Source organism: Cinclus cinclus, chromosome 11 (assembly GCF_963662255.1).
Source record: "Cinclus cinclus chromosome 11, bCinCin1.1, whole genome shotgun sequence".
In the NCBI taxonomy this organism is placed as follows: domain Eukaryota; kingdom Metazoa; phylum Chordata; class Aves; order Passeriformes; family Cinclidae; genus Cinclus; species Cinclus cinclus.
The window spans coordinates 8,017,897-8,044,319 of NC_085056.1; the positions used below are offsets into that span (position 1 = coordinate 8,017,897).

Genomic DNA, 26,423 nt, shown 5'->3' on the forward strand with positions numbered 1-26,423 from the left:
GCGGGGGGCTGTCGCTCGGCTCCCTCTGGCCCGGCGGCGCCCACATGGGGGGCAAGCAAAGCACGGCGGCCCGCTCGAGGGGCCCCTTCCCGGGGGTGTCGACGGATGACAGCGCCGTGCCGCCGCCGGGAGGGGGGGGGCCGCCCCCCTTCGGCCATTACCGGGCGGGCGGCGGCGGCGGCGCGATGGGGCTGCGCAGCCGCTCCGTCAGCTCGGTGGCCGGGATGGGCATGGACCCGGCGGCGGCCGGCGCCGTCCCCTTCGGGCTGTACGCGGCGGCGGCACGGGCGGCGGGGGAGGCCGAGCGGGCCCCGGGCGGCGGCGGCGGCGGTCCGGGTTCCGACTCCACGTACGCCCATGGCAACAGTTTCCAGGAGACGGGAGGCGGTCACCATAGAGACGGGATGCTGTACCTGGGCGCCAGGGCCTCGCTGGCCGACGCGTTGCCCCTTCACATCGCACCGCGGTGGTTCAGCTCGCACAGCGGTGAGTGCCGGCTCCCCCGAGCCTTCCCCCGGCTTCCCCTCCCTCTGTAGGTGCGCGGGGGTGGCGGTGGACACCGTTCACCCGGGTAGGGGGAGCTGCCCCCCTCTTGGACCCCCATCCCCTCCCCGGCACAGACAGGTGGGTGTGTGCTGGAGCTGGCATCTGTGTCAAGGTCAAGGGAGGAAGGGGCTGTAAAGGGAGGAGGTTTTCTAGAAGAGAGGTGTTTTGGCTCTAGAATATGAAGCGGTGGATGTGGCACCCTCACCCCACCCCCCTTGACTTGGGGGATAGTGGTCTTGAAGGTACTGTAGCTCAAGACCTTAGGTTTTGTCACCAGGCTGAGCGCCTTGTGTCTGTTCTGAAGGTGTTTGAGGGTTGCCAGTTAGGTGTAGCAGTTCCTGGCCTTACAAACTGAGAAAGAAGCAGAGGAAGCCTTTGAAAGTAAGGTGTGGGGATTTTTTTTCCCCTTTGTTTTGTCTGATAAAGGGCCAGGGAAAGGCCAAAGTGGGTTTTCTCTTTCAAGCCAGCTGGCAGTGTTGTGCTGAGGAGGAAGCAGGAGAGGAGCTGCCTGCCTCTTTAACAGGACTGGGCGGCCAGCTGGGCTCTCTTGCAGGAAACATGTCAGGCTATGGGAAGGGGCAAGGTTACCCCCTTCACCCTCCTGGCTGGACTCTTCCATGTGTCCTGGTGTCTGGAGAGGAGCTCTGGCTGCAAGCAGGGCTGTATCACTGACCTAATTTTGGCTGGGTACAGGGAGTGAGGTGGGAGGTCCTCCCTTCCCCTCCTGGCTGGAAGGGAAGTAATTTCAGGGATGTCTCCCTGCATTTCCTGGAATAGTCTGGGATTTCTCTCCCACCCCTTCTCCTTGCATGACATGGTCTGGGAATTTCATAATATGCCTTGGGACAATGCCTCATTTTCAGGAATGCCTGAGACTGAAGCAGTGGATAAGAACAAAGTGCAAGAAGAGTCTCATGGGGCCCATTTTCCTACTTCTTGGAAAAAAAATCCAAACTGGGATTTTTTTTTCCCTTTGCCCAGTCTCCAGAGGCTACTCTTCTCCGTTAGATTGAAGCTATGTGTCTTGCATTGCATCCTCAGTGGCAGAAGCCCTAGGTCTGATTCCTGTTGATCCAGATAAACCAGGCACTTGCTATCCTCCCTGGCAGATGGAGGGGGCTGGCATGTGGCACTGGAGTTGACACCAAGCATTCCTGCAAACTTTCTTGCTCTGTGACCTTACACAGACTGTGCTGTTGCTCTGGTTTCTTAATGCAGAGAGGGACAAAGGCACAGCATCCCTCCAGGTATTCCTCAAGCCTCTGTGGGAATGAGGGCCATGGGGGCTTCTGCTGCGCCTGATTCTAGAGCGTGGAGGGTCTCATTACAGAAGCACCCTGCAGCTCACAGTGGTTGGGCAGAGAATATCAGTTACATTTTAAACTGCAAGGCTGAGAGGCAAGAACCTGTTCAGAAAAAATAAACCAGCTGCAAAATGGAGTAAGCTCTTTTTCAGCCACTTGAGCGAGTTAGTGCGGTGCCGCTAAGTTAAACACGGTGCCCTTGAAAGATTGCAGCGTGAGCTGTGGGAAGTGCTGCAAGAACTGGGTTTCTCTGGTGCCTCTTTTGGGGCCCTCTGAGAGCGTTTGAGCTGAGCTGAAGCATGCGCGGGCAGCGGTGAGAGCTGTTCAGTCTGTGTTGAAGCTTCTCCCAGTGGTGGTTCTTCCTCATTGCTAATTAATAGCAAAAGGAGTGGAGGATGCTTAAAAACCCTCCTGAAAACTTGTCAGAGCTCATTTAACTTTTGCACTCTTCCTCTCTTAGTATAAGAAGTTAATGAAGGATTTGGAGACTGCAGGGAAGGGGGGAAGTAAGATTGCTGAAATTCCTGTTAATCTGCCGTTGCAGCTGGTTAACCTCCAGCAGGGCAGTCAGGAGCTCCTTGTCTTCCCCCCTGCTTTCCCATCGACCTGCTCCTCTCGTGGTGCTGAGCCACTCCATTAGCCACTGGAAAGTGCTGAAGCAGCAGTGCTCTGGTAAATGGAGACAAGCTTTGACATTGCTGCGCGTGACTGTCCCTTCTCCCTTTGAAGGATGACTCGAGGGTGGGGATGAAGGGACCTGCCGATGTACCAAACCCACTCAGCACGAGGCATGCCTAGGATAGTACAATGAGCTGCTGTACTACCAAGGAGAGGAGCCCCCCCAGACTGTGGATAACAGGGCTGGAGAGTGCATTCTTGCCCTGCCTGCCCCTTTCTGGAGGCCTGGATGGTGCTGTTCTCTGCATGTGGATTGCATTCACATTTTTCCAGGAGCACTTGGGTTTGGGGGATGAGCTGGAAGCTCAGAGTGCAACCTGAGCTCTTTGGGGTCGTCAGTAGGACAACAAGGAGCCATGAGGGCAGTGATAAGGTGCTGCTGTTGCAGCAATGTGCCTGTGATAACAGGAGCACAGATAGTCTTGGCGCGTCGCTGCTCCCTGTATCTGTCATGCAGAGTTTCTGTGCCTCTCCAGCTGCTTCATGGCTCATCAGGCCCCTCAGCAGGGACCCTGAGGAGTAAGTTGGGGCAGTCAGGAGCTCTCTTCCCTGCTTGATGTCACTCATTTCCCTCCCTGCAGTTGAAAGCCTGCAGAAGAGCTAGGTGTGCCTGGGGAGGAAGGGAAGAAGATTGTGCTGGGAAGCCTGTGCAGAGGGAGATTGCAAAGTGGTCCCCAAGGCCAGTGAATGCTGCAGCATCACTTTAAGATGCTGTGCACGGGGATGGTCAGTGAGAAGAGCCCACTGCTGAATCCCTCTGGGCTCTGCTGTGGCTGCTGGGATGCCAGGATGGGAGGAGTGGTTGCGTACTGATGGCCTCTTGCCTGTCCCAGGATGTGGCCAGGAGAGCTGTTGCTTTTGTGAACAGTGGAGCCTATGTATATCTTCCAGATGGGGTGGGCAAGGAGCCCTGACCTTTATGGTGGAGCTTGTCCCTCCCTTTGAGTGGACAGCACCTCTGTGGGTGAGTCCTGTTTCCTGATGGGGATTTTCCCAAGGCATGCCCACCATATACACAAGCAGTGTAACTGTTCCAGCACCACCTGAAACTGCTCTGGGATTTTCCTGTCTGTCCAGGATTTCTGAGATCTACTTGGCCTCCATTAGTGGAAAATGTGCACATCTTGCACAACTTTGGAATTTGCCTGTAGCACTTGACCTTGCCTCTGTAGGTTTATGACTATTTAGGACTTCTCAGTAAAGCCAAGGCTAGTGGGAAGAAGGGAGAAAAAGAGAGATGTGTGATTTAGTGCTACATGTTTCCAGCTTTGTGTGGTTCTCTTAGTATCTCTCATGTTATTCATCTACATCAGAGGATCTAAGGGAGTTCGCAGAGGCTGTAAGTAGCTTAAAGTTTATCTGGAAATCCCACTCATCACCCAAAGCCCTTGAGTGTTTGAAGCTCTAATAAATCCATATCTCCTTGTCTGCTGGCTAGCCAAAAGAAATGCCTAGCTCAGCCTCCTGTACAGTACCACCAGGAATGTCACAGGCTTTCTGTGCACTGACAAAGCAAGCTGTTTGTCCTGGATGCAGGTAGCATCAGTGTCAGGAGGCCTTTGCCAAATGAGCTACTGTGTTCTCAGCAGCACTTTTGTGGAGCAGGAGGACCCAGCCTGAGGAAGATGGGAAGGTTTTGAGTGCAGAGATGGCAGCCAGCATGCTGGGCTGTGTTGTTCTCCAGGCACAGTTTGAGAGGAAATAAGGTTGGAAGTGCTCTTCATTCTAGCTCCAGAGTAACAGCGTGGGAAATAGGAGTTGTTTGTTAGAGGGTGAGCTGAAGGTGTGTGTGAACACCTGTGTTGGGCAGCCCCAGTCTCTGCAAGCTGGGAAGAGGCCTGTCTGTGGTGAACCCTTGCTGGGCTCCAACAGCTTTGAGTCCTGAGTCTTTTCTCACTGGTGCCTGGCAATCCTTGGTCTTCAGATAGTCCTGCTGCTGCAGTCTGTACACCAGAATGAGAAGGCTGAATTCTAGCTTGCTAGTCAGCTTCTCTCAGCCCTGATTGTCCTGCCACCGACTTGTCACCAGTGTGTTCTGGCAGCCAAAATGGGCCCACTGTGTCCCATGGTGTATCAGCACTGCCAGCTGGTCAAGGAAGGTGATTATCTTGCTCTGCGCTGCTGTGGCCTCAACTCCAGTCCAATGTGCAGATTTAGGTACCTCAATACAAGAAGGATATAAAGATCTTAGAGCATAGACAGAGGAAGGTCATGAAGATAGTGAAGGGTCTAGAAGGGAAGCCAGATGAGGAGCAGCTGAGGTCACTTGGCTTGTTCTGCTTGGAGAAGAGACTGAGGCAGAGCTTATCATGGGCTGCATCTTCCACAGGAGGGGCACCGAAGGGTCAGCACCAATCTCTGCTCTCTATGACTAGTCACAGGATCCAAGGGAATACCATGGAGCAGTGCTAAGGGAGGTTTACATAGGATATTAGGAAAAGGTTTTTCACCCAAAATGTGGTTGGGCACTGCAAGGCTCCCCAGGGAAGTGGTCGCAACACCAAATCTGACAGAGTTCAGAAGTATTTGAACAAGGCTCTCAGGCACATGGTGTGATTCTTGAGGTTGTCCTGTTCAGGGCCAGGAGCTGGACTTTATGATCCTTGTGGTTCCCTTTCAACTGAATCAGTGAAGTTTTCAACTTGAGGCATCATGCATGCTTCCATGAGCTAGGCCTGGGGAAGGGCACCCCAAGGTCTGCACGAACTTGCCATTTTGAATCTATTTTTGCTAGTGGGAATTTCCAAAGATGACTGTCCTCAAACCATCTTTTCGTGCGTTTGGTTCTGGTTACTGTCTGACAACCAGATCCAGCACCTGTATCATTGCCAGGCCTGTGGATCATTTGGGAAGTGGGTGCAGAATGACTTCCCACACTGGTGATGTTCAGCTGTTGGGCTCTCCAGGTCTGGATGGGACGTTTTTCTGCTTCTGCTGTCTCTGAGCCAGCTGCCAGGGCAGCATCCACCTGGCAAAGGTGGAAGATGCAGCAGCTACCTCGGAAGAGCGAAGTGCTGAACACCTGAAGACGGGAGACTCAAAGGCAGCTTTAATGCACACCAGAGCTGAAGTTTCAGTGCATCAACGTTGGCGTTGTGCGTGAGAAGCCGGCGGTGGCGGCAGTTATCTTCAGTCTCCGCAGCGAGAGCGAGCACAGGCTGTGTCTGCACTGCCTTCCTCCCCACTGCCCTCTGAAATCCCAACCACTTTCCTCAGGAGCGAGGCACTAATTCCTGTACACATTAACTGGGCTCTCTCCTCTATAAACCTGTGCATAAATCAGCATAGGATAGCTAGGTGCCCTCTCCCTCTTCCACACATATATCTTCTAGAGATGCTGAGAATGATGCTCTCATGCTCCTGGGCTGACCCACTTCCCAGCCAGGATTGTCCTCCCAGCCTGTGACGTAAGTTTATCCCATGCTGGTTTGTTTTGCTGAGATGTTTGTTCCGGTGACTGGAATAACCGTAAAGGCTTCTCTTATTTATTAATGTGCTATTTAGACTTCTCTCTCCTCTCTCTCTCGTTCACTGGCCAGAGGATCAATCAGATACAGACATCTTTGGTGGAGGACCAGTATCAGGCTGGCACCTGGCCAAGGAAGCCACACAGAGTCATGGGAGAATGCTGCTAAATGCTGAAAATTAATTTCAAGAGAAGTGCAGGGAGGAAGAAAAGCCCACTTTGGAGGAGGATAAAAAAAAAAGCTTTCTTCCCCCTTCTGATCTAATCTCTCATGTAACAGATCAGGCAGCAAAGGGGTCTTCAGATAAATTCCCTCTGCAGGGACCAGTCTTGTGGTGCCCCAAGCAGATGGTGGGCAACTACAAGGTGCATTTTGTGGCATCTGCTGCTAGTACACCAAAACCCCAAATGTGCTGAGTACTTGGCTTTGAGTAAATGTGACCTGGCTTTCTCCTGCTTCCCTTGAAAAATGAAATCATAAGGGCTGGGGAATGATGTGCATGAGCAGCCAAGTGATGCTGTAAAGCAGCAGGCCCTGATGCAAAGCACTTTGCCCAGCTGCTTTGGTCTGGCTGTATATCGGGGTATAACAAGCCTCCCTCTGTAGAGACACCAAGTTTTAAATTTCAGATAGAGCAAGAGTGGTTAAAGCTGGGCTTTAAATGTCTTCCCTGCACCAGTTCCCCCAGGCAGGTTTCAAATGTGGGTGAACCCACTGGGGCTTGAGTACCCCCCAGGGGTGCTCCTGCTGTCCCCTTAGAGTGCTTTTTTATGGGAGGCTGTTGGAGGTGCAGCTTCAGGAAGCTCTGCTGCCTGGGGCCTCTTCTCGTGCCACTGCACAGCATTTCCCGTGGGCAGAGCCCAGCTGCTGGCAAGTTTCCTGCCCTGCTGAGCTGTAGGCAGGGGAGGGGAGTGCCTGTGGTGGGGGACAGGGGCTGCTTCTCTCTCATCATGGTTTAACTAACCTTCCAGCCCACTGCATGTCCGTACAATCTGGGATTTGAGGAAGGTGGAAGGAGAGGCTAGAGAAGCAGCAGGCAGATATTCATGGCTGGTTTCTGTGCTGCTGGCATGGGGTTTGATACCTGCTGTGGTCCCTGTGCCTCCAGGCTGCCAGGTTTGTGCCATGTGCCACCAGCTGAGCCTGAGCAGATGCATTGCTCAGACCCAACATGGAGTCTGTGGGCAGAACCCATTCAGGGTGTATTTTGCCAATGGGGATGCCATTGGAGAGGCTGTACTGCATCTCTGAGGTGGAGCTGACTCTTCTCTCCCCTCCTTCCCTATAGACCAGAGCTGGCCAGCATCAGCACCAGGTTGACCCTGGGACAGTTGTGGTGTCATGAGTTGAATGAGCTTGGGAAATCTGTGACTCCCTGTGCTCATGCACACTCATGTAGCTGTGGGGCTCCCATCAGTGGCATGAAATTAGACTGTGTACCTTGAAACAGTCTTGTGGCACTTTGTAGAGAAGCAGAGTGATGCTGTGGAAATATTTGCCCTTTAGCTAGTTTTAACAACCCTAGCAGAAATTTCCTGGGATTGTGTATTCCCAGTTAGCACCCTTGGATCATTGAGTCTATGTCAAGTTACGGCCACAGTTCCTGAGAGACTGTCACCTGCTAGGCATAGAAGAGGGGCTGGGGCAGATCCTGGTGAGGGAAGCACAGCAGCACAGATGAAGAATGGAACTGAAAGCTGCTCAGGGCTGTTTCCTGGCCCAAGCAGGCAGGACGGCGTGACAACAGTGGGTATTTTTAGAGGGCAGCTGCCTGCAACACAAGAGGGGGAAAGCAACAGTCAGACAAGAGAACTGAGTGATGCTGACCCTGCCCCACATCTCTGCCCAGCATTTTGTTTCCTTCCAGGATGAGGCCACTGACATTTCCATGTCCTCTGTGTCTCTCTGCCTGTTGCTGCCTCGAAAGACAGCTCTCTTCCTTCTCCCCCTGGGTTTCACCATGGCTGTGAGTTTCTCTGATCACAGCTTAGTGATTTGAGGGTGGTGCCAGGGCCTCTGCTCTTCACATCCTGGATGGTTGCATTACAGCTTGAGGTAGTGGGCGTTTGGGGGATTGTTTTTTTGGAGAAATCTTTGTCACCAGTGAGGGGAAAACCTGCAGTTTCTCCTGCAGCAGGGGTAATTGCAGTAATTCATTTGGGAGTTCTTCCTACAAGGTGATGGAGCTGCACTTCTTTAGAAGTGTTGCAGGGGAATTACATCCACTTTTCAGTCCATGCATCCAAGGCCTGTACATCTGTAGCCAAGGAAAAGGAGGCAGAGCTGGTTCTAGGCAGTGTGGGCTGAGATCAGTTTTGGGGTCAGCCCTCTGTTAAGTTGGTGCTGAGAACCCTGCTTTGCCTGCCTTGGCATTTTAGGTTATCCCTGGTCAGATCTTACTGCTTTGAAACTAATGTCCATTTGCTTAGTTATTGCACCCCTGATTTCATAGCCCTTGAAAGCTCTTTGCCTGGATCTTATCCTTCTGAGGGGGTTTTTAGATGCCTTTGATTTCTTTTTGCTCCCTGTGGACAGGTACAAAACAGGTGGCACCCTGCACCTAGTCCTGAGTGAATGCTGCTTCACAAGGCCCTGCCCAGCTCTGGAAGTGGGGTTACACTCTGCTCTTCTAGGTGCTGCCTTTTGTGATGGGGGAAGGAGAACTTCAAATCCCACAGCTGGGATTTTTGTCATCTGCAGCCCCACTGTCTCCTTCCTCAGAAGGAGCCCTTTTCATGTTAGAGGTTGGCACATGTTGAAGCAAAGGGACAGAGAAAGGACACGGGGGCACGGTTGTTCCTGCCTGTGTCACAGTGTGTAGCCCCTCTTGCCTCCTCCAGCAGGATCCAGCATGGGCAGACCCTGCCTCTCTCCAAGGGGCTCATTCCTCTGACATGCTGTGCTTTGTGTTTCGGAGGGCTCCCAGAGCTGCAGAGAGCTGGCTCCATGCTGCAGAAGCAACTGGGAAGCTCTGGAGTGGTGTATCCCCATCCTCGGCATAGATCTTCTCAAATCCCTAGCTATTGGCAGTCAAAGGGGTGCTCTGCTGCCTGTCTGGGCAGCTTGGTGCTGTGGAGAATCCCTCCCCTTCTGCACCATGTACAGCAGAGAAGAGTGATCCCCCCCAGCTTTGCACCTGGTTTTCCCCCTTTCTGCTGCCCTGGTGAGCTGGGGCATTCACTGGGTATCCCTCAGCAGTCACAGTCCCTCTTGGGGAGCAGGGAAATGCTCTATGGCATACAGCCCCTCCTACCATGTGAGGGGTAGGTGAGGTCAGGGCTTGCTCTGCAGCATGTTCCTCACTAAGATTTTTTTTTTCCCAATAGTGGATAAATCTCAATTTTTTTTTTTGTCTTTCTGCAGAAACAGCCACTGTGAACTGGCTGCAAGTGTTCCCCAGCCATGCACTGCTTGTGGGTACAGTTCTGTGTGCCTTTTATGTTCTGTTTGCTGTCCACTACATAAAAAATGCCCCTTCTCTATCCCAAAAAGCAACATGTCATCCTTACCATGCACCCCAAGGACTGGGGATGTTGCACTGGTGAAAAGCAGTTGCCTCAGTGATCCTGCCACCATGGCACAGGCACAAAGACACCCTCCACTGTGCTCTTTGTGTGGTGCTGCTGTGGAATGCCTGGGGAAGAGGTATCCCAGGAGCTGTTTGGGATCACTTCCTGGCAGGAAAGGGTACGTATGTGCAATCAGTGCTTGGCCATACTCCCAGCATCACAAAGCCAGAGCATGTCATGTGCCTCTGGAGTGTCCCGTCATCTTCCCAAGAGATCATCTGAAGATGAGGCATGATAGAGCCTCGGCAGCATCAAAGCACAAATTTTTTGCTTTGGGAAAACCCCGAGGTCAGGTAGCAAATTACCCCATGGGGTCAGATCTGGCTGTGTTTGGGAGTGGCTCAGGTCAGGCTTTGGTGTTTCAGCCTTTCCAAAAGTGGGAATTCCTCTGGCAGCTCCTCAGTGCTGGAGCCTGGCAGTGGGGACTCCATGGGTGCCTCCCCAGCGGATGTGTTAGTCAGAAATGACTCACCTCAGCATCCCCGCGTGACGTTTCCTCGCTGCTCCCTCCCAGCCCTTGCCAAGCCAAAGTGCCAAACTCTGTCCCTCCATTCTCTGATTTCCAAATTGCTGCTTCCTACTGTGCTGCCAGAGGATCCCCTGTGCTTCTTCATTTCAGCACCTGGGACCCCCTCATTACCCTGCTGGCTCTGTGCATCTTGTGGATGATCACTGCCCACAGCAGGGTTTTGGCTAGGCCTCCTCCTTCCTATGAGAAATATGTGGGAGGAAAAAAACAGGCATTCAGACAAGCCTTTTGGAAATTCCTAGGTGTGCCTGCAGGATCGTTGTCCTCTCTGGGCAGTGAATTTGAACAACTGAGCGTCCCTTGAGAGGCATGGAGGCAGCACCAGAGCATCCCTGCAGCTCTCCTGAGCCATGAGATGGCCCTAGACTTGTTTTGTGACTAGCAGGAGCCCTGCGTAAGCTTGTAACTTGGTAAATCTGAGCCCTGCAGCCTGACAGCAGGAGTTGAAGATGTTAATGCCTTTGCTGGGCTATCACCCAGGACCCCTCTGCTTAACTTTGTTCTTCTCTGGGATGCTAAAATTAGCTTTGGGCTACACAGTCTTCCTTATGAAACCTGTTCCCAGCAGCTGGGGGAGTGTTTCTGCAGTAAACTAGGACTTGCCAGAAGACAGGGTGACCCTGAGAAGTTGCCTTTTTCATCCATGTCTGGGGGGAAGTGATCCTGCAGTAATAGCCTAAGCTATAGGAGGGAAATAATTTCTGTTTTAGCATAGGCACTCCTGTTCAAAAATTGCAATTATGACTATGGAAGGAGCATTATTTAAACAGTGATAGGCAAGGAGGTTGCTTGTCTGGGCATCCTGTGACCATATAACCAGGCCTCTTTGCCCTCCTGCTTTTCAGTGTCTGTGGGTTGTGCTGGAGGAGTTTTGTAAGGCTTTGTTGTGTCCATCTGCTGCAAATTGATAGTTTTGGGTGCTCTGGAGCAAATGTTCCTATGGGGTTCCCTCTCTCATGTCTCCTGCTCCTTTCCAACTCTACAGCTTTCCTCAGCCCCAGATTTGCAATCTGTTCTCCTTCCCATCCTCCCCCACTACCTCCATAAGAACCCAACTGGCTAAAAAAAAAAAAAAAAAAGCTCTGCTTCCTGGCTTGCAGCAAGCTAACCTTGGGCTTCTGTGATGTGGTGTTATCCAGCCCCTCTGCTCTGTGTCCTGCATCTCTTTGACCCCAGTGGCTACCCTACATCCCATCTGAAGCACTAATGCCCTGTCTTGCTGCTACATCTCCAGTTTGTGGCTTGAGTCAGGTGGGAGTGGACAGAGGTTTCTCCAAAACACAATGCCTTGAGCATTAGGATGATGCTGCCCTAAGCCAGCTTCGTGTTCCGTGGCACATCCCTGCCACCCTTGGATGGTGTGTGGCTGAGCTTACAGCAGACACCTGCCACGTGGGGGCTTTGCAACGAGCTACCACATACCAGGGACAGCTTTTCCTTTCTTCTTGGAAAACCTGGCCTTGCACACCAGTAGCTTCTTTTTGGGGTGCTGCTTTCATATTACGAATATTTATTTTCTCCCTTCTCAGCAAGCTGAACTGACTCAATCAGCAAGGAAATGGTGGGGCAGGATGGGGATGGAGCAAGACTGTCCCCCTGCCAAGGCAACAGAAATGGTCGAGTTTCTTTCCAAGCACTGCCATCCAGAGATGTCCCATCCAAGCCACATCCCCTGCTTGGCTAATCATCTGGGGCTGGTTCACTGGCATCCCCAGCCCTGCCTCCCTTCCATCCCCAGGAAGGTGGGATATCTTATTTCCACCCACACCCATCCTTTATGTTCGCCCACCTGTCTGCAGCCTTGAATCAGGAGGAAGGACGCTCCTCTTTCAAAGCTGGCAAATGAGGCAGCTTAAGCGCTTTAGTCCTTCCTGCCTACGTGTCCCTGCTCGTGTCAGCCCTTGTGCTGCACAATAGCCACAGAATTCGCCCAGTGTCTTGAGTCCTGTTGGGGCAGCAGGGCTGCCTTGGACCTTGGCTCCTGCCTCTGCCCATGCAGCTAATGCCATTTCCTTCTGCAGGGGGAAGTGGGTCCTGGCCTGCAGGCACTTGGTGCTGCCTCCTGCAGCATCACCTGAGTCTGGGAGAGTGTCACTTCCATGGTGGGCTTCCACTGGTGAGAGGGCACTCATGGAGTCCTCAGCTTCCAGGTCCCTGTTGTGCCCCAGTGCTGGAGAGGCTGTGCATCCATGTGCCATCTCCAATGTGATGTGACTGTCACTTTAAAAAAGTGAGGCTGCTTTAAACCCACAAGGAATTTATCTTCTAGGAGATGTTTGGTCTGAATATCTTGGCTCTTCAGATTTCATTCACTTAGCTGGCACAGAAGGCAACTCCTCCCTGATCCCTTTTTCCCTCCTGGGGCTGTGCTGGAGCCCTCGAGGGGTAAGGGAAGGGGAGGACTTGGAACCCTTTTGCCTCACCCAACCCCATATGCTTCAGGCTGACCAACTGGTGCTTCAGTCTTTCCCTCCTCTTCAATCACTAGTCTAGCTTTTTCCAAGGTGATCCATGTATTCTAGCTTCCACCTGGTGCTTATTCAGCTGTCAGTGTTAGGGAAGCCCTGATGGAAGGTGGGATGTTCATGGTTTACTCAACAAGGAGGAGGGACAAGGACGGCATGCTTGGACCAAATCTTCCCTGGTTTTGTCTCATGTTTGGACACATCCTCACCTGGTGTAAGCCAGCTCCCTTGGCTGGGAGCCCAGGATGTTCTCTAGAGACATGGAGATATCTTCCATGATGATCAGGCAGCCTGGAGCTTACTCAAGCTCCCTGGTTCTCCAGGTGTTCTGTGGGGTGGCTGGGCACCACAGAAGGGATCCCTCCTGGAGCAGGCACGTTTTGGGAAGTTTGCATTGCTGCTTCCACTCACAGGGCTCCTGGTTTATCTCATGGCAGTAGTGGGAGACTGGGCTACCAGGGATCCCATTAGTGAATGCCGTATGGGATCAGTTGCTGGTGTTGTGCCTGGGCTGCTGCTTTCTCCTGCCTTCAGGGCACATCATCCCCAATGGTGTCTTTCTCCCAGTGCTAGAGGTGCTGTGCAGTGGAAAAACTGCAGCTTTCCATGTTTCAGCCCCCTGCCAATAACAGAACCAGGGTGTTCTACTGCCAGGGCTACTCCTGATGGCACCGTGGCCTGTAAGCAATCTGCCTGGAGGCACACCCAGAAGGAGGGGGGTTTGGCAGGTGAAGGTAGACATGGCACATGCCTTTCCCTGGGATCTGGGATAGGCTTGCAGCTCATGTGGACATGATCTCACCCACCCCTGAGGGGAGCAGCCGCTTCCACTCGCAGGACATGGTGTGGTTGACCTTGTTGTAGTGCTCAGTAGACACAAGTGATGGGAATTTCCTATCTCAGCTCCAGAATCATCTCTGTTTGGGATGCTTAGAAATGGGTTGGAAAGATGTCTCAATCCTCCCACCATCATTAAACTCCTTGCAGTCCTGTGGCAGTGCTTTTTGGTTCTGTGAGGGTTAACCATCAGGCTTTTTCAGCATTCATAGGACCAGGTGGGGAGTTTCAGAGGTTCCCAGCTCTACTTTGCCCAACTCTCTAAAATTAGCCATGTAACCTTTCTAAAAATACTCAGAGGGTAGTAGCCCCTGGAGAGCACCAGTGCCGTTTGCTCCTGGTTTCTAGACCAAGCCATTGGAGAGATTAGTTCACCTGCCAGCCTATGTCTCGCAGCCCTGGAAAGCCCTTGGCTTTCTCAGTCTCCTGCAAGGTGCAAGAGTCCAGGTCTTGACCTGAACCTGCCTTTCCAGGCCAGCCCCCTTCCTGCAGCACCCTCCTCTTCTACGCTTACTCTTGTAGGGAGCTGGTCCCTGCCCACACATTTCTGCATGAGCTGGCAGGGCCAGCTTCAGGTTTAATGTGCCATGGGCAGGAGCATCACCAGCTGCACCAGATGCCTTGAGAGGGAGGATGTGTCCATGGCCTTTCCCTGGAGCAAACCCTGGGTCTCCCCATGGGTATGAGAGGCCCAGGCAAGGAGGAGTAGCTGGGCCCTTCCTCTCTATTTTTTTGGGCATGTGGGAGGAGGACGGAAAGGGCTTGAGGAGGAGGGAGGGAGCTGAATTTTCCATGAGCAGCTGTCAAAATGTAATCTCCTGTGTTGCTCCGGCTGGCAGCTTAGGCAGGATAAATTAATGGGGATTTCGGGGAATGTGGAAAATACCATGGCCTGGAGGGGGCTGGCCATGTGGAGAGCAGCTCTTTCATCTTCAGGACAGGCTCGTGCCTGAACTGTGAAGGGATGTTCCAAGGCACCAGGCTTGGTGCCTGCTTCTGTTTGGTGCTGGCTCTCCCCTGGACTCAGTATCACCTTTACCCAGAGGTCACCTGGAGAGGGGGTGAGGGATTTCACCTCTGCCTCCCCTTTCCCAGTGTTGCTGGGCTCCTGTGCCTGCCGTGAAGGGAAACGCAAGCAGTTGCTTTTGCAATGTCAAGTATTTGTGCCAACAGCTGGGATGCTGGGCAGCCCCCTGTCCTGGGGGCCTTTCCACACCAGCTCCTGCTCAAACTTGGGGACTTACACAACTGCATATTCATCTTTCTTTTTTTCCCCCTCCATCTTGTGAAATGCAGAGCCAGAAAAGTGTGTGTGCTTCTGCACTTGGCTCAGCCCCCAGACCTGTCTGGCTGGAGGATGCCACATACGTGCTGGGGCTTGAGCCTGGGCCTCTCCATCTGCCCGATGTCCCCACGTCCTTGCCACGGGGCTGTGGCAGTGTCAGGAGTCCCAGTGCCCCAGCCAGCTGCCCAGGGAGCAGCGAGGAGCATGAGGAGTGTTCATACTGACTATTTATAACCGTGCTAAAGCTATCCCAGCTAGCAAAGAGGCCTGGAGATACAGCAACAGCCGCTCGCTGGAGCCTGCAAAGGATCCTGCTCTTTGCCTGGCCCTGCTGCTTTGCTGGCAGCCATGCCCTGGCAGCCACAGACCAGACAGTTTCATCTGGGGCCTTTACCCTTTACATTGGTTGCACGTCTCATGGGATCCCTTCGGGTGCTGCCGGGGCTGGCAGATCTAGGACAGCTGTTTAAAATAATACATTGGCACAGAAAAGGGGGGACCAGAGGAAATGAGGTCTGCCCACACACAGCACAGGGAACAGTGCTGAACCTCTACAGCAGCCGTGCCCTAACACAGAGCTTGCAGACAAAATGCCTTTTCAGAAGGGAACCCTTCACAGCCGTTGCAGGAACTTGATGCTGGAAAGCAGTGCCCAGAACTCCCCTGGTGGGGACCAGTGCTGATGGAACTGGCAGACCAGCCACTCCAGGCAGCACCAGTTCAGGCGGGACCAGGGGAGCAGGGACTAGGAGGGTGTCTGGCAAGGGGAGGCCAGCTGGGTCTTGCAGCAGGCAGGCTGGCTATCTGAGCTATCTACACTATAAATACACCAGGCGGGTAAACACTTGGGAGGAGAAAATAACTTCAGCTAATGGGCATGGCTGCCACAAGGTATAAATCGGTCAGGAGTAAAATTAGGCTGGAGAGGAGAAGGCAGATTGGTGCTGCTGCCTAAGAGGCCCTGGCTGCAGCACGGCCCTGTCGCCTGGGGCTTGGTGCAATGGGGGCTGGACTCAGAGCTGAGACCCTGTGGCTCAGCCAGGCTGGGGCAGAGATGTGTTCCCAGCATAACAGTGCTGCAGGCCAGCAGGACACCCCACTGAAGGGACCCCTGGGCTTGAGGACTCCTTTTAGCAGGTCCTTTTAGAGCCAATCCCATACCATCCATGGTGCTCAACGCTGCACCCTTTTGGGAAATAACAACACCATGGAGGAGCAGGATCCAAGGACCTGGGAAGTAAACTGTATTTATTACTGTTGCTAATGAGCACTGGGGTGTTGAGAAGTTAGAGGGGCTGTTTGCACAGCAGAGGTCTGAGCTGCCTCTCCTTAAAGCCCCCCTGTACTTCCTCCCTTACAAGAAGCAAAAAAATGCCCTGTCCACATCCTTGTGGTGGCAAACAAGAACCTGATTCATCCTTAGATAATTTGTGTGCATTCTTTTTCTTTTCGTTCTTGAGCAGCCTTTGCATATATATGAAGAAAGCTCTTAAGCAGCACTGCAGTCAAACCTGATCTGCTTTTAGAAGGCAGATCCTTAAATTACCCTCTCCCTCTCTGCAGGCAGGGAATTGCTGGATATTCTGGTGCAAACCCGTGGTGGTGGCACGCGCGTGTTCAGCTCGAGATGCGCTGCGCTGCTGGGCAGTGACAAACCACATAGCCTCGAGCTGGCTGCAGTGGAAAGGGAGAGAGTCCCAGATGAGTGACCTACAGGGCTGCTTGGGGTTCTGCTCCTTGTGAATTCGGGGCTTACAGACTCTGTTTGGGGTAGCCTCACTCAGTGGGGCTGGGGAGGATGCTGTGGTGGTCTGCATGGCTGGAGCAGGTGATGACACCCTGGCTTGGGGTGATGACCCCAAGCAAGGTCACAGAGCAGATCTAAGCATCCCATCCAGCTTTATCCAAGAACCCAGATCACCAGGAATGGCCAAGGTCAAGTTGGCTCATCAACTTGCCGTGTCCCCCTGCTTCTGGGGAGGCAGGCTGGCATCAGACGGGTGAGCACCCACTTCACTCTGTGGAAAGCTGGACAAAGCAGCCATTTGTGTTTGAGGCTCTAATCTACCAGTCCTCTGCTGCAGCCATAGAAAAAAAACTCCTTCCTTACAGCTTTTCTGGCTTAGCTGTGTGGTGCCGAGCTCTGGCAGCAGGGACAGGGACGTGCCCCTGCACTTGCCAGTGGCTGGGTGCTGCATGCCCCAGGCTGCTGCTCGCCCTTTAAGGCCTGGCAGCAGCTGATGTCCACGTGGGCACTGCCTTGGCACGCTCTCGGTGCCCTCTGCGCGGCGGGCACGGGGACGGCCAGCGCAACAGCTCCTCGGCTGTCCCCTGTTCGGTGGCTGTCCCCCACGCTGGTGGCTGGCACAGGATGAGCGGGTGCCCAGTGGGTGCTGTGTGGGGTGAGCGTCACCATGCAGGCAGCGGGTGAGGGGCTGCCCGCTGTCCTGCCCCACCATGGCCCCGGGGATTCCCAGGGATGACGGGAGAGGATGACTCCTGTCCTCGCTAAGGGCTCATCTCTTTGTTCTCCTTCCAGGTTTCAAGTGCCCCATTTGCTCCAAATCTGTGGCTTCTGACGAGATGGAAATGCACTTTATCATGTGTCTGAGCAAACCTCGCCTCTCCTACAACGGTAAGGGCCGGGCTGTGTGGGGAACATGGTGTCCTGTCACTGTGGGATGGCTCTGGGCAGGCTGAGAGACATTTGCTGCGGGTGGGCAGCTTGGCTGGGCTTTCCAAGGGGGCTGTGCTCCAGCAGGATGGTGCTGCTCCACTCTGCTCCCCTGTCATGGCTCAAGCCTGCTGGTTTTGCTTTTGGGCTCCTTTGTAACACAGCCCCCTACTCCGAGGGGGTCCTGTCCCCTCTCCTCTGTGCCAGAGGGAGCCCTGCTGGCACGTGTCCTCCTGGGCTGCCCCCCAAAGGGTTGTGTCCTTCCTCCCCTCCTTGCTGGCAGGGTGGCTCATGAGGCTGAGCACTAAGCTGCAAGCTCTGGCATCTCCCAACTCTCTCCTGACCACTGGTGTGGGAGTGATGCTCACCTCCTACTGGTTGGTGATTTTTTTGGAAGCCTGGGGTAGGGGTTGTGTTGACTCTAGATGCCCCAGACCCATGTCCTGCTGTGCCTCCACATGAGCCTCCTGTCAGTGTTTTCTAGCACTGTTGTCATTCCACCCCATCCTGGCTGCCCCCGCAGCAGTGACCCTGGGCTCCCCTCCATCCCAGGGAGGGGAATGCTGTTGTGGTCCCCTCTCACTGTTGCCCCGTCTTCCCTTCCCAGATGACGTGCTGACCAAGGATGCTGGCGAGTGTGTGATCTGCCTGGAGGAGCTGCTGCAGGGGGACACGATAGCCAGGCTGCCCTGCCTCTGCATTTATCACAAAAGGTACCATGAGGGGACAGCCAGGCGGGTGGCAAGGGAACAGACAGAGACACCTGAGGCTCAGCAGCATGGTAGTAACATGCCCTCCTCTTGCAGCTGTATAGACTCATGGTTTGAAGTGAACAGATCTTGCCCAGAGCATCCTTCTGATTGACCCGCCCAGCGTGCTTGCTGACTTCTCTCTAAGGTGAGCCTGTGGTGGGCTGCTCAGAAGGGACATTCCCGTGCTGGGTTTAAATCCAGGGCTGGAAGTGGAGGATGGGGTGGGATAGGGTGGGACATTACAGCCGGGGCTCCCGCTCCTCACCCGGGATGGTCTCTCTCTGCCTTTGCAGGGCACCTTGCTAAACCTGCTGTACCTCCTCTCCCCGTCCCCCCCACCCCGCCTGGAGTTTTGGGCTGACTTTAAATTCCTCAAGAAGAGAAAAATAAAACCCAGAAACTTGAATCCACTTGGGACAACGGCGGAGTTTTTATTTTATTTTATTATTTTTATTTGTTCTGTTGTTTTTCTGCTTGTTTTTTTTTTTTTAATTTAAAAGACTTAAAACAAAAAAAAAAAATCCAGGAGAAGACAGTGTGAGAAAGCGGAGCGACCTGCTCTCCCCTCCACAGCCGCTGGTCACCAGGAGAGCTCTGCCTGCCAGGGAGGTCCCGGGGACACCCTCGGCCGAAACCCTGCCATGATGTTTGGCTTTTCTCCCCGAACCGAAAGGGGAAAGCTGCCGGGGGACAGCCGGCCAAACGGAGCACGCGGCGTTTCTCACCGGCAACCCCCCCACCTCCCACCCGGACTCGCCCGGGGGCTCTGCTCGGTTTTTTTGCACTGACTAAACGGGAAATTTCTCCTCTCTCCCATCTCCCTTTTGGAGACCTCCACCCTGGCCCCGGCAGCATTGAGATGGGGACTCTGCCCCATGCCGGGAGCGGGGCCATTGCTCCCCCCTGCTGCGTGGCAGGGGTCCGTCTTTCAAGTGTTTACAACGAGAAAAAAAAAAGGAAAAAAAAGGAGAAAAAAAAAAAGAAGAAAAAAAGAGAAAATGGACAAAAAAAAGAACAAACAACAAACCACAAATGAAGCTTCGTGTTGACTGGCGTGTTCTTCAATTTGAGCTTCCCTGCCCCGGTGATGTTTACAGACTGGTCACTCTTTAAACTCAGCTATAACCACTCAGAGACTGGAGAGCTGCAGCATCCCCGCCGCCCCTCCCGTGCCCCCTCGCCGGGCTCCTCTTGCCAAAACTGCCTCCCCTCTTTCTTTTCCATCGGCTTTGAGTTGGACCCTTTTGAGGAGGGCATGGAGAAGGTCCCAGTGGCCCCCCGGATGCCCCCAGCCACCCCTAGTTACAGGAGTGGCTTTGCTGGAGGTGCCAAGATGGTGTCATTTCATGGCAGTGACCCCCCTCGCCCATCCCCGTCCCCTCCTGGCGCGGCGGGCGCGTTTTCGTTGGTGAGACCTCCCCTGCTGGTGGCCATGCCCCTGCAGGAAACCTTTCTGTATTTATATATTAAAAAAAAAAAAACAAAAAACAGGGGAAAAAAAAAAGAGTTCAGAGCTTGGGGGGAGCTTCCTTCATTAGTCAAGGTGTTTTGATATGGTATTAAAACAATGTTCAATAAAATATTCACTGTTATTTTATTTCACTGGCTTTCTTGGTGAAACAGATGATGCCAATGGGGTGCTGGAGCCCCCCACCTATGCCAATTCCCCTTCTCTGTGCCTGCCACATGGGGATGGCCACAGTAGCATTCAGCAGGCCCCAGAGAGCTCCCACCTGGCACCGGCAGCGTTGCAGCTCAGGAGAAGTGGCTGAATGGGACCCTGATGATGCTTGCCTTGCCCTGTGTTTGCTGTCTGGGACAGGGGCCTCCTGGGAAGGGGCTGGGGGGTCCTGTCCACCTAAACAACTTCACAGCACATGGACAGTGCAAATCCAAAAAGTTTATTGGGGGTTTGAGGATCCCTGACCGCCAGAAGTGGTGATGGGGGGATTTGTAAGGACACATACAGTGGCACTGCAAGGAAGCATGGTCACCCTGACCATATCTCCAAGGACTGAGGCTCTGCAGTGCTAGCTCAGTGCTGGTTCTCCCCGTCAGAGCACCTTGCCAGGGTTCATGAGGTTGTGGGGGTCGAGTGCAGCCTTGATGGAGCGCAGGGTGTCCAGGCCTTCCTGGCCCAGCTCCTCCTGCAGAAGTGCCCGCTTGCCCAGCCCCACGCCGTGCTCCCCAGTGCAGGTGCCCCCTGCTGCCAGTGCCCGCCTGTAGGAGAGGGAGGGACAGGGGATGGGGACGTCTGTCTGTCCAGCCCCAAGCCCCCACAGCACCCTGGCCCCACCTGCCCAGGCGCTGGGTGAAGGCATGGATGCACCGGGCCTCCTCTGGGTCCTGGGAGTTGAAGACAAGGATGCAGTGGAAATTGCCATCGCCCACGTGTCCCACCATGGGTCCTGCAAGGCCACGGGTCAGAGGGGGTGTGGTGTGAAGGATGGTGACTCCCCAACCCCCTCTGTCCCTGGGGGCTGTGTCCCTGCTGACCCGTGAGGCCGGAGGCCTGCAGGTCCTGCTTGGTCTCCACCACCACGTCAGGCAGGCGGGAAATGGGCACACAGACGTCCGTGGAGTAGCCCTGGGCCAGGGAGGGCAGAGCTGTGGCACTCACAGCACCAGGGGCACTGCTGCCATTATCCCCATCCTTGTGCCTCACCTGGCAGCCGGGCCGCAGGGCCAGGGCAGCGTACCAGGCATTGTGGCGCATGGACCAGAGCTGCTCGCGCTCCTCCAGCCCCTCCGCCCAGGCCAGGCTGGAGCCGCTGTTCTGTCGCACGATCTCCTCTGATGGTGACCGGGAGCTCTGGGACAGGACCCACGGCACCCACAGACACCCAATGCCCACCCTGGGCACCCATCCCACATCCTGGGATACTCCTGGTCCCTCTGCCCCTTGTCTTTGGGTCCCTGTTCACCACTCTGTGACACCCCTGGCTCTCCCTGTCCCATCTCCATGAGGCCCTCAGCAGACCCCCAGTGCACACACCCATCCCTCACCCTACTGTCTTCCCAGTTCCCATCCCAAGGATCCATTGTTGGTCTCTTCTCCCTGATCCTAGGCACCTATCCCTCTCCTCAGGACACCCCTGATCTCCCATTCCCTATCCATAGGCAGCCATCCATAACTCCAGTCCCCCAGTTGTAGGCTCTGGGAACTTGTCCCTCATCCTGATGACCTCAAGGTCTCCAACCCCCACCTAGCCTTGGGCACCCATCCCTCAACCCAGGACATCCCTGGTCCTATTGTTCCATGTCCTGGACATCCATCACTCACTCCAGTGCCACATCATGGCCCTCCAGCACCATGCTTCAGAATACCCTGGTCCCCCTGTCCCTGGGCACTCATCCCTCATCCCTGGATGTCCACTGTGGCTCCCAGTCCCACATGCCCTCTCCTTGTCCCTGTTCCCAGCCATACCCATCTGCTGCTGCTGCTCAGCCAGGCTATGCCGGGAGCCATGCAGCTCCAGGAGAAGCGTGGCTGCTGCTGGCAGCTCCATCTTACTGAAGCGGCCGCAGGCATCTGCCATCACCTCATCCAGGAACTCTGGGTGGGAGGAGGCAGTGTTGAGCTCCATGACCGGCACTGGGACCCCCAGCCCCACCTCTGGCCACGGGCACTCACCGATGCGGGCCACAGGCACAGCAGCCTGCAGCACCTGGACGGTGCAAGCCACGGCCGCCCCCACGCTGGGGAAGGAGGCGACGGTGACAGCAGTGGCCTCGGGCAGCGGGTGCAGGCGCAGTGTGGCTTGAGTCAGGAAGCCCAGAGTGCCCTCAGAGCCCACAAAGAGCGAGGTCAGGTCGTAGCCAGCCGCCCGCTTCCTGTACAGAGCTGGTGAGCAGGCACCCACGTGGCACGTGGCCAGCCCAGCACAGCCCCCAGCACCCACCTGGGCTGGCGCCCGGGGCCGGCGGTGTGGAGCAGGCGCCCGTCTGGCAGCACCACACGCAGGTTGAGCACGTTGGGGCGCATGGTGCCATAGCGCACTGCATTGGTTCCTGATGCACCCGTGGCAGCCATGCCACACAGCGAGGCATCCGCCCCAGGGTCTGTGAGCAGGGCATGAGCAGGGGAGGCAGGTGGGGATGGTGTCCACTCCCACATGGACACCACTGGGACCTCAACCAACACAAAACCATGGGCATCCCCAAAAGCAATGGTGCCATGCCACTTCATTCCCATGGACCCCCAAAGGCACACAACACCTTTGGACACCACAGCACCCCTGACACACCCATCATGTCAAGCCCTACAGGAATCCCCAGCCCCTCCATTGCGGACACCTCCAGCCCTATAACCCCTCTCATGCCCACGGTACCGACAGGAAACCAGAGCCCGGTGCCACGCAGGTGTTTGTTGAGGGCTTTGCGGGTGACTCCAGGCTCCACTGTCACCGAAAAGTCCTCGAGGCTCAGCTCCGTGATGGCATCCATGCGGCTCAGGTCAAAGCAGACACCGCCCTGGCACAGAGGCACCACCTGGGGCCACGCCACCATGGGCTCTGGGCACGGCCAGGCACCGAGAGCCCCCGGGGGATCAGAGGTGCCGGGGGAGCCAATACCTGCACAGCATTGACACCTCCTTCCAGGCCAGTACCGGTGCCGAAGGGCACCATGGGCACACGGCAGCGGTGACAGAGGGCTGCCAGCTCCTGCACCTGCCCCACCGCCTGGGGCCACACCACGGCGTCCGGCGGGGCACAGCTGGGGGACAGGCAGCACCACTGACCAACTGACTTAACCACTTGACCCTCCCCACGGCTCTTCCCCCGCCTGGGACTTGTCACACGCCCCTTGCCTTCCCCATGGCCCCTGGTCCACCCAAATATTTCCCATCCCCAGACCTTTCCCTTTCCCTACAACCCTTCCCGTGTCCAGGCCCCTCCCGCTGCTCCCAGCTCCAGGGGCACTCACGGATGCATGGATTCATCGTGGCCGTGCTGCTCCCGCACTGCTGGGGCCGTGGAGACACTGGGGGCCCCAACCACGGCCCTCAGGGCCTCCACGAAGTCAGGGGGCAGCGAGGGCTGCGGGGGGAACAACGAGGACCCGTCAGGGCTGCACTGGGGAGGGTGTGAGCGCAGCCATGGGCCGAGGGCACGAGGCCCAGGGGCCAGGTCAGGACCCGAGTGCCCTTCGGAGCCCCGGCCCCACCTTGGAGCAGCAGCTGCGGCGCCCCAGGGCCGCCCCCAGCGCCAGCACCCTCCGCAGGGCCATGTCGCAAGGGAACAAGAACGGCAACATGGGAACTGCACGGGACCAGGACACTGCCCTCCCCTGCACTGACACCTTAAGGTGGCTCCAGCCACACGCGAGTGTGTCCCTGCTGGAGGCACCTGCGTCCCACCGGTGCCCGTGGTCATGTTCCCATGCTGTCCCCTGCCTGAGCGGAGCCGCTGCATTCACCATGGCTCCTATCCTCGCAGCTGTGTCCCCATGCCTGCTCAAGTATCCTCGCAGCTGCTCAGGGGTCCACGGCCCCACAGGAGACCGTATGTCCCCGTGCTCCTCCCCTCCCAGACCGGACTCACCATGGCTCCCTGCCCATCTGTCCCCATTCCTACTCAGGGGTCCCCATGACACCCTGTCCCTCTGTTCCCGTGTGCAGCCCGGTGTCCCCATTCAGGCCCAGGAGTCACCATGTCCCCACGTCCATCTGTCCCCATTCCCAGCCACGTGTCCCCACGCCTCTCAGCCCTCCTGGACATGTGTCTCTCTCATGCCCAGAGAACTGACCCCAGCCCACCGCACGCCCCCATCCTCAGCCGGCTGTCACCCGGCCACCCGCCTGACCCGTGCCCCGCTCCCCGCTCCCGTCCGTCCCGCCACGGTGACAAGGACACAGTGCTCAGGGGGTGGCAGCGTTTATTGCAGGCCTCAGTTGGCCTCCAGGATGGAGTCGATCCAGTCGCGGAGCTTAGTGACGCGGGCGTACACGCCGGGCGTTTGGGTGTCGCAGGTGCTGCTGCCCCAGGAGACGATGCCCACCAGGTTCCAGGCGCCGTCCTTCTGGCACACCAGCGGGCCGCCGGAGTCGCCCTGCACGGAGCAGCGGGTGAGCGCCGGGGCGGGGCCCGGGGCCGCCGGGGGCGGCGGGGGCCGGGGGCACGTACCATGCAGGAAGAGGCTCCGTCGGCGCCGGCACAGACCATCACGTCGCGGATGCGGAAGCCCCAGAACTCCTTGCACTGGTCGTTGGTCAGCAGGGGCAGAGCCACCTGCTGCAGCACCGCCGGCGTGTGCGAGGCTGCGGGGAGCGGGGCGCGTCAGCGCCAGCGCCGGCACCGGCACCGGGAGCGTAGCAGGAGAGGGGAGAGGGCTGGGACGGGGAGGGGGGCACGAGGGGGACAGGACCGTGATGATGGGGGAGATCGGAACGCGACTGGGTCAGGACTGGGGATTGATGATGGGGATGAGGAATGGGACTGGGATGAAGATGGGGATATGGAAATTGGGTGGGGATTCAGATTCAAATTTGAATCTCCACGGATCTGGATGGGAGATTGGCAGGAGCATTATGACTCAGATGAGGCCAGGGACTGGACCCCTATGGGTGAGCAAGGGGACAGGGAAGACAGCGGACAAGGATGGCGATTTGGATGAGGCAGGGGACGGGAGTGGGGATGGGGACAAGAAAGTGCAGTTACCGCTGGAGTCAGTGAGCCCCCAGCCCGTGGTGACGCAGGTCGTTCCTCCTGGGAATTCGTCAGTGGCCTTGGGCAGGCAGACGGGGGACACGCGATCCGACAGCTGCGCCGGAGTGGCCAGTTTGATCAGGGTGATGTCGTCGTGGATGGTCAGCATGTTGAACTTGGGGTTCTTGAAGACCTGAAGCAGGCAACACTGCTCTCAGCACCTGCACCCTCTGCCAGGGTGTCGGGCACTGGGCACAGGGATCACGGGGGACCTCGGGAACCAGTGGGGACCCTGGGGATGGCTCCTGTGGGTCTCCCGTGATGGCAGGGTGTCTGAGTTGCAGGGCCCAGTCCCTGGGGCGCAGGGGAGCAGGGACATCCCAGCTCACATCTCCTGCGGGGATGAAATGGACCCTGAGGCCTGAACCCCTGTCCCTGGAGAGTTCCTGGGAGCATGGAGACATCCAGGGGAACTGATGTGAAGGATGAGTGGGAGCACGGGACACGCCAGGGGATTGCAGTGCAGGGATGTGGCACACCATGGACACCCCAGGGATCCCCGACCCTCCGGATAAGGGGAACCAGGACTCCTCAGGAACAAAAAGCCCAGGACAAGGGGGACCTGGACGTAAGCCCCCAGGCTGCCTGTGGCGACCGTGGGATCTCACAGGCGCATGGAGGCCGCCCCGCAGGTACCTTCTCGATCTTCAGTTTCTGCTGGTCAGGGCCGGGTGCGTCCTGGTCGTAGGCGCCCACCACCACGGTGTCGGTTTTCCTGAGCACAGGCAGGCACTGAGCACGGGGCAACGACACGGGGACAGGGGGTTCCCTGGGCACCCTGGGCCCGTGCCCAGCCGGCAGCAGAGCCGGTGCCTACCTGACGCCGCAGTGGGCAGCGGTGACCACCCAGTCCTCGCTGATCAGGGACCCGCCGCAGAAGTGGAAGCCGTTGTAGCGCTGGTGGGGAGAGCTGCCCTCAGCACCCGGCACCCGGCACTCGGCACCGGCGTGCTCCGTGCCTGTCCCCCCATCACGGCACCCACTCCTGCCCCCGGCCCGCCTCGGGCTCTCACCTGCAGGGACACCTGCCATGGCCATGACCCTGCCACCGCCGGCTCCCCGTTGACAATGCGGTTGTAGCCACGGATGACGGGTGTGATAGCGGGCACGCCGCAGTCTGTGGGGTACAGGTGACCGTGGAACGGCGGCTCCGACCGCCCCGGCCCCATGTCCCCTCCCCACCGCTCCCACCTGCCCGAGCCCCGAGCCCGCCCTGCCCAGCCCCACGACCCCACGCACTCTCAGGGAGGGCGGCATGGGCAAAGCCCGCCAGCGCCACGCAGCTCAACACCCACAGCAGAGCCATTGCCACTTGTGAGGACACACCTGCTGGGCAGCCCTTATATGCACCCCTGGGTGCCTCCCCGCTTCCGCTGGCCTTGCCACCGCGGCCTTGGGAGATAGTGTAGCACCTGTTATGGGTCCAGTATGGCTCTGGTATGGCTGGGAGCATGGCACCTGGAGCCAGTATCTTTGGCTATGGCTGTGGGAAAACACTGGCCTGTACTAAGTGCTGGCTTCTCAATGTCCTTGGAATCATTCCAGCTGGCTCATGTCCTTCATAATTGGGGTCCCAGAGATGGACACAGCACTGTATGCATGGTCTCAGC

At 56.4% G+C, this 26,423-nt stretch overlaps 3 protein-coding genes across 5 annotated transcripts; 1 reads left to right on the forward strand and 2 right to left on the reverse strand.

Annotated features, from left to right (window-relative positions):
• Positions 1 to 44: 44 nt before the first annotated feature.
• On the forward strand, positions 45 to 19,771 carry ZNRF1 (zinc and ring finger 1). 2 transcript variants are annotated; one of them, XM_062499992.1, is made up of 5 exons: positions 45 to 486; positions 17,220 to 17,315; positions 17,962 to 18,067; positions 18,161 to 18,251; positions 18,400 to 19,771. In XM_062499992.1, the coding sequence occupies exons 1-4, from the start codon at positions 45 to 47 to the stop codon at positions 18,216 to 18,218; spliced, it is 702 nt and encodes a 233-aa protein (XP_062355976.1). In that variant the 3' UTR covers positions 18,219 to 18,251; positions 18,400 to 19,771. The 2 variants fall into 2 exon arrangements, with proteins under 2 accessions (XP_062355976.1, XP_062355977.1); XM_062499993.1 differs by having other exon boundaries at positions 18,607 to 19,771.
• Positions 19,772 to 20,160: 389 nt separating this feature from the next.
• On the reverse strand, positions 20,161 to 23,527 carry LDHD (lactate dehydrogenase D). Its single transcript, XM_062500195.1, has 11 exons — positions 23,408 to 23,527; positions 23,033 to 23,145; positions 22,681 to 22,822; positions 22,438 to 22,579; positions 22,009 to 22,168; positions 21,741 to 21,940; positions 21,534 to 21,662; positions 20,772 to 20,899; positions 20,603 to 20,693; positions 20,403 to 20,514; positions 20,161 to 20,326 (listed from the first exon to the last, which is right to left on the reverse strand). Exons 1-11 carry the CDS (start codon positions 23,525 to 23,527, stop codon positions 20,161 to 20,163), a joined length of 1,503 nt encoding a protein of 500 aa, XP_062356179.1.
• A 468-nt stretch (positions 23,528 to 23,995) lies between these two features.
• Positions 23,996 to 26,119, reverse strand: LOC134048407 (chymotrypsinogen 2-like). Of its 2 annotated transcripts, none has more exons than XM_062500148.1 (7): positions 26,053 to 26,119; positions 25,827 to 25,930; positions 25,631 to 25,710; positions 25,450 to 25,528; positions 24,766 to 24,946; positions 24,232 to 24,365; positions 23,996 to 24,157 (listed from the first exon to the last, which is right to left on the reverse strand). In XM_062500148.1, exons 1-7 carry the CDS (start codon positions 26,117 to 26,119, stop codon positions 23,996 to 23,998), a joined length of 807 nt encoding a protein of 268 aa, XP_062356132.1. The 2 variants fall into 2 exon arrangements, with proteins under 2 accessions (XP_062356132.1, XP_062356131.1); XM_062500147.1 differs by having other exon boundaries at positions 26,044 to 26,119.
• Between the last annotated feature and the right edge of the window lie 304 nt (positions 26,120 to 26,423).

Coding starts and splice junctions, on each gene's coding strand:
- ZNRF1 (XM_062499992.1), top strand. CDS start 45: ATGGGGGGCAAGCAAAGCACGGCGGCCCGCTCGAGGGGCCCCTTCCCG. Junction 17,316..17,961: donor ACCTCGCCTCTCCTACAACG/GTAAGGGCCGGG, acceptor TTCCCTTCCCAG/ATGACGTGCTGACCAAGGAT. Junction 18,068..18,160: donor CTCTGCATTTATCACAAAAG/GTACCATGAGGG, acceptor CTCCTCTTGCAG/CTGTATAGACTCATGGTTTG.
- LDHD (XM_062500195.1), bottom strand. CDS start 23,527: ATGGTGAATGCAGCGGCTCCGCTCAGGCAGGGGACAGCATGGGAACAT. Junction 22,169..22,437: donor CGGGCTCTGGTTTCCTGTCG/GTACCGTGGGCA, acceptor CCCTGCTCACAG/ACCCTGGGGCGGATGCCTCG. Junction 21,941..22,008: donor GGCCCCGGGCGCCAGCCCAG/GTGGGTGCTGGG, acceptor AGCTCTGTACAG/GAAGCGGGCGGCTGGCTACG.
- LOC134048407 (XM_062500147.1), bottom strand. CDS start 26,119: ATGGCTCTGCTGTGGGTGTTGAGCTGCGTGGCGCTGGCGGGCTTTGCC. Junction 24,947..25,449: donor AGAAACTGAAGATCGAGAAG/GTACCTGCGGGG, acceptor TGCCTGCTTCAG/GTCTTCAAGAACCCCAAGTT. Junction 24,366..24,765: donor GGGGCTCACTGACTCCAGCG/GTAACTGCACTT, acceptor CGCTCCCCGCAG/CCTCGCACACGCCGGCGGTG.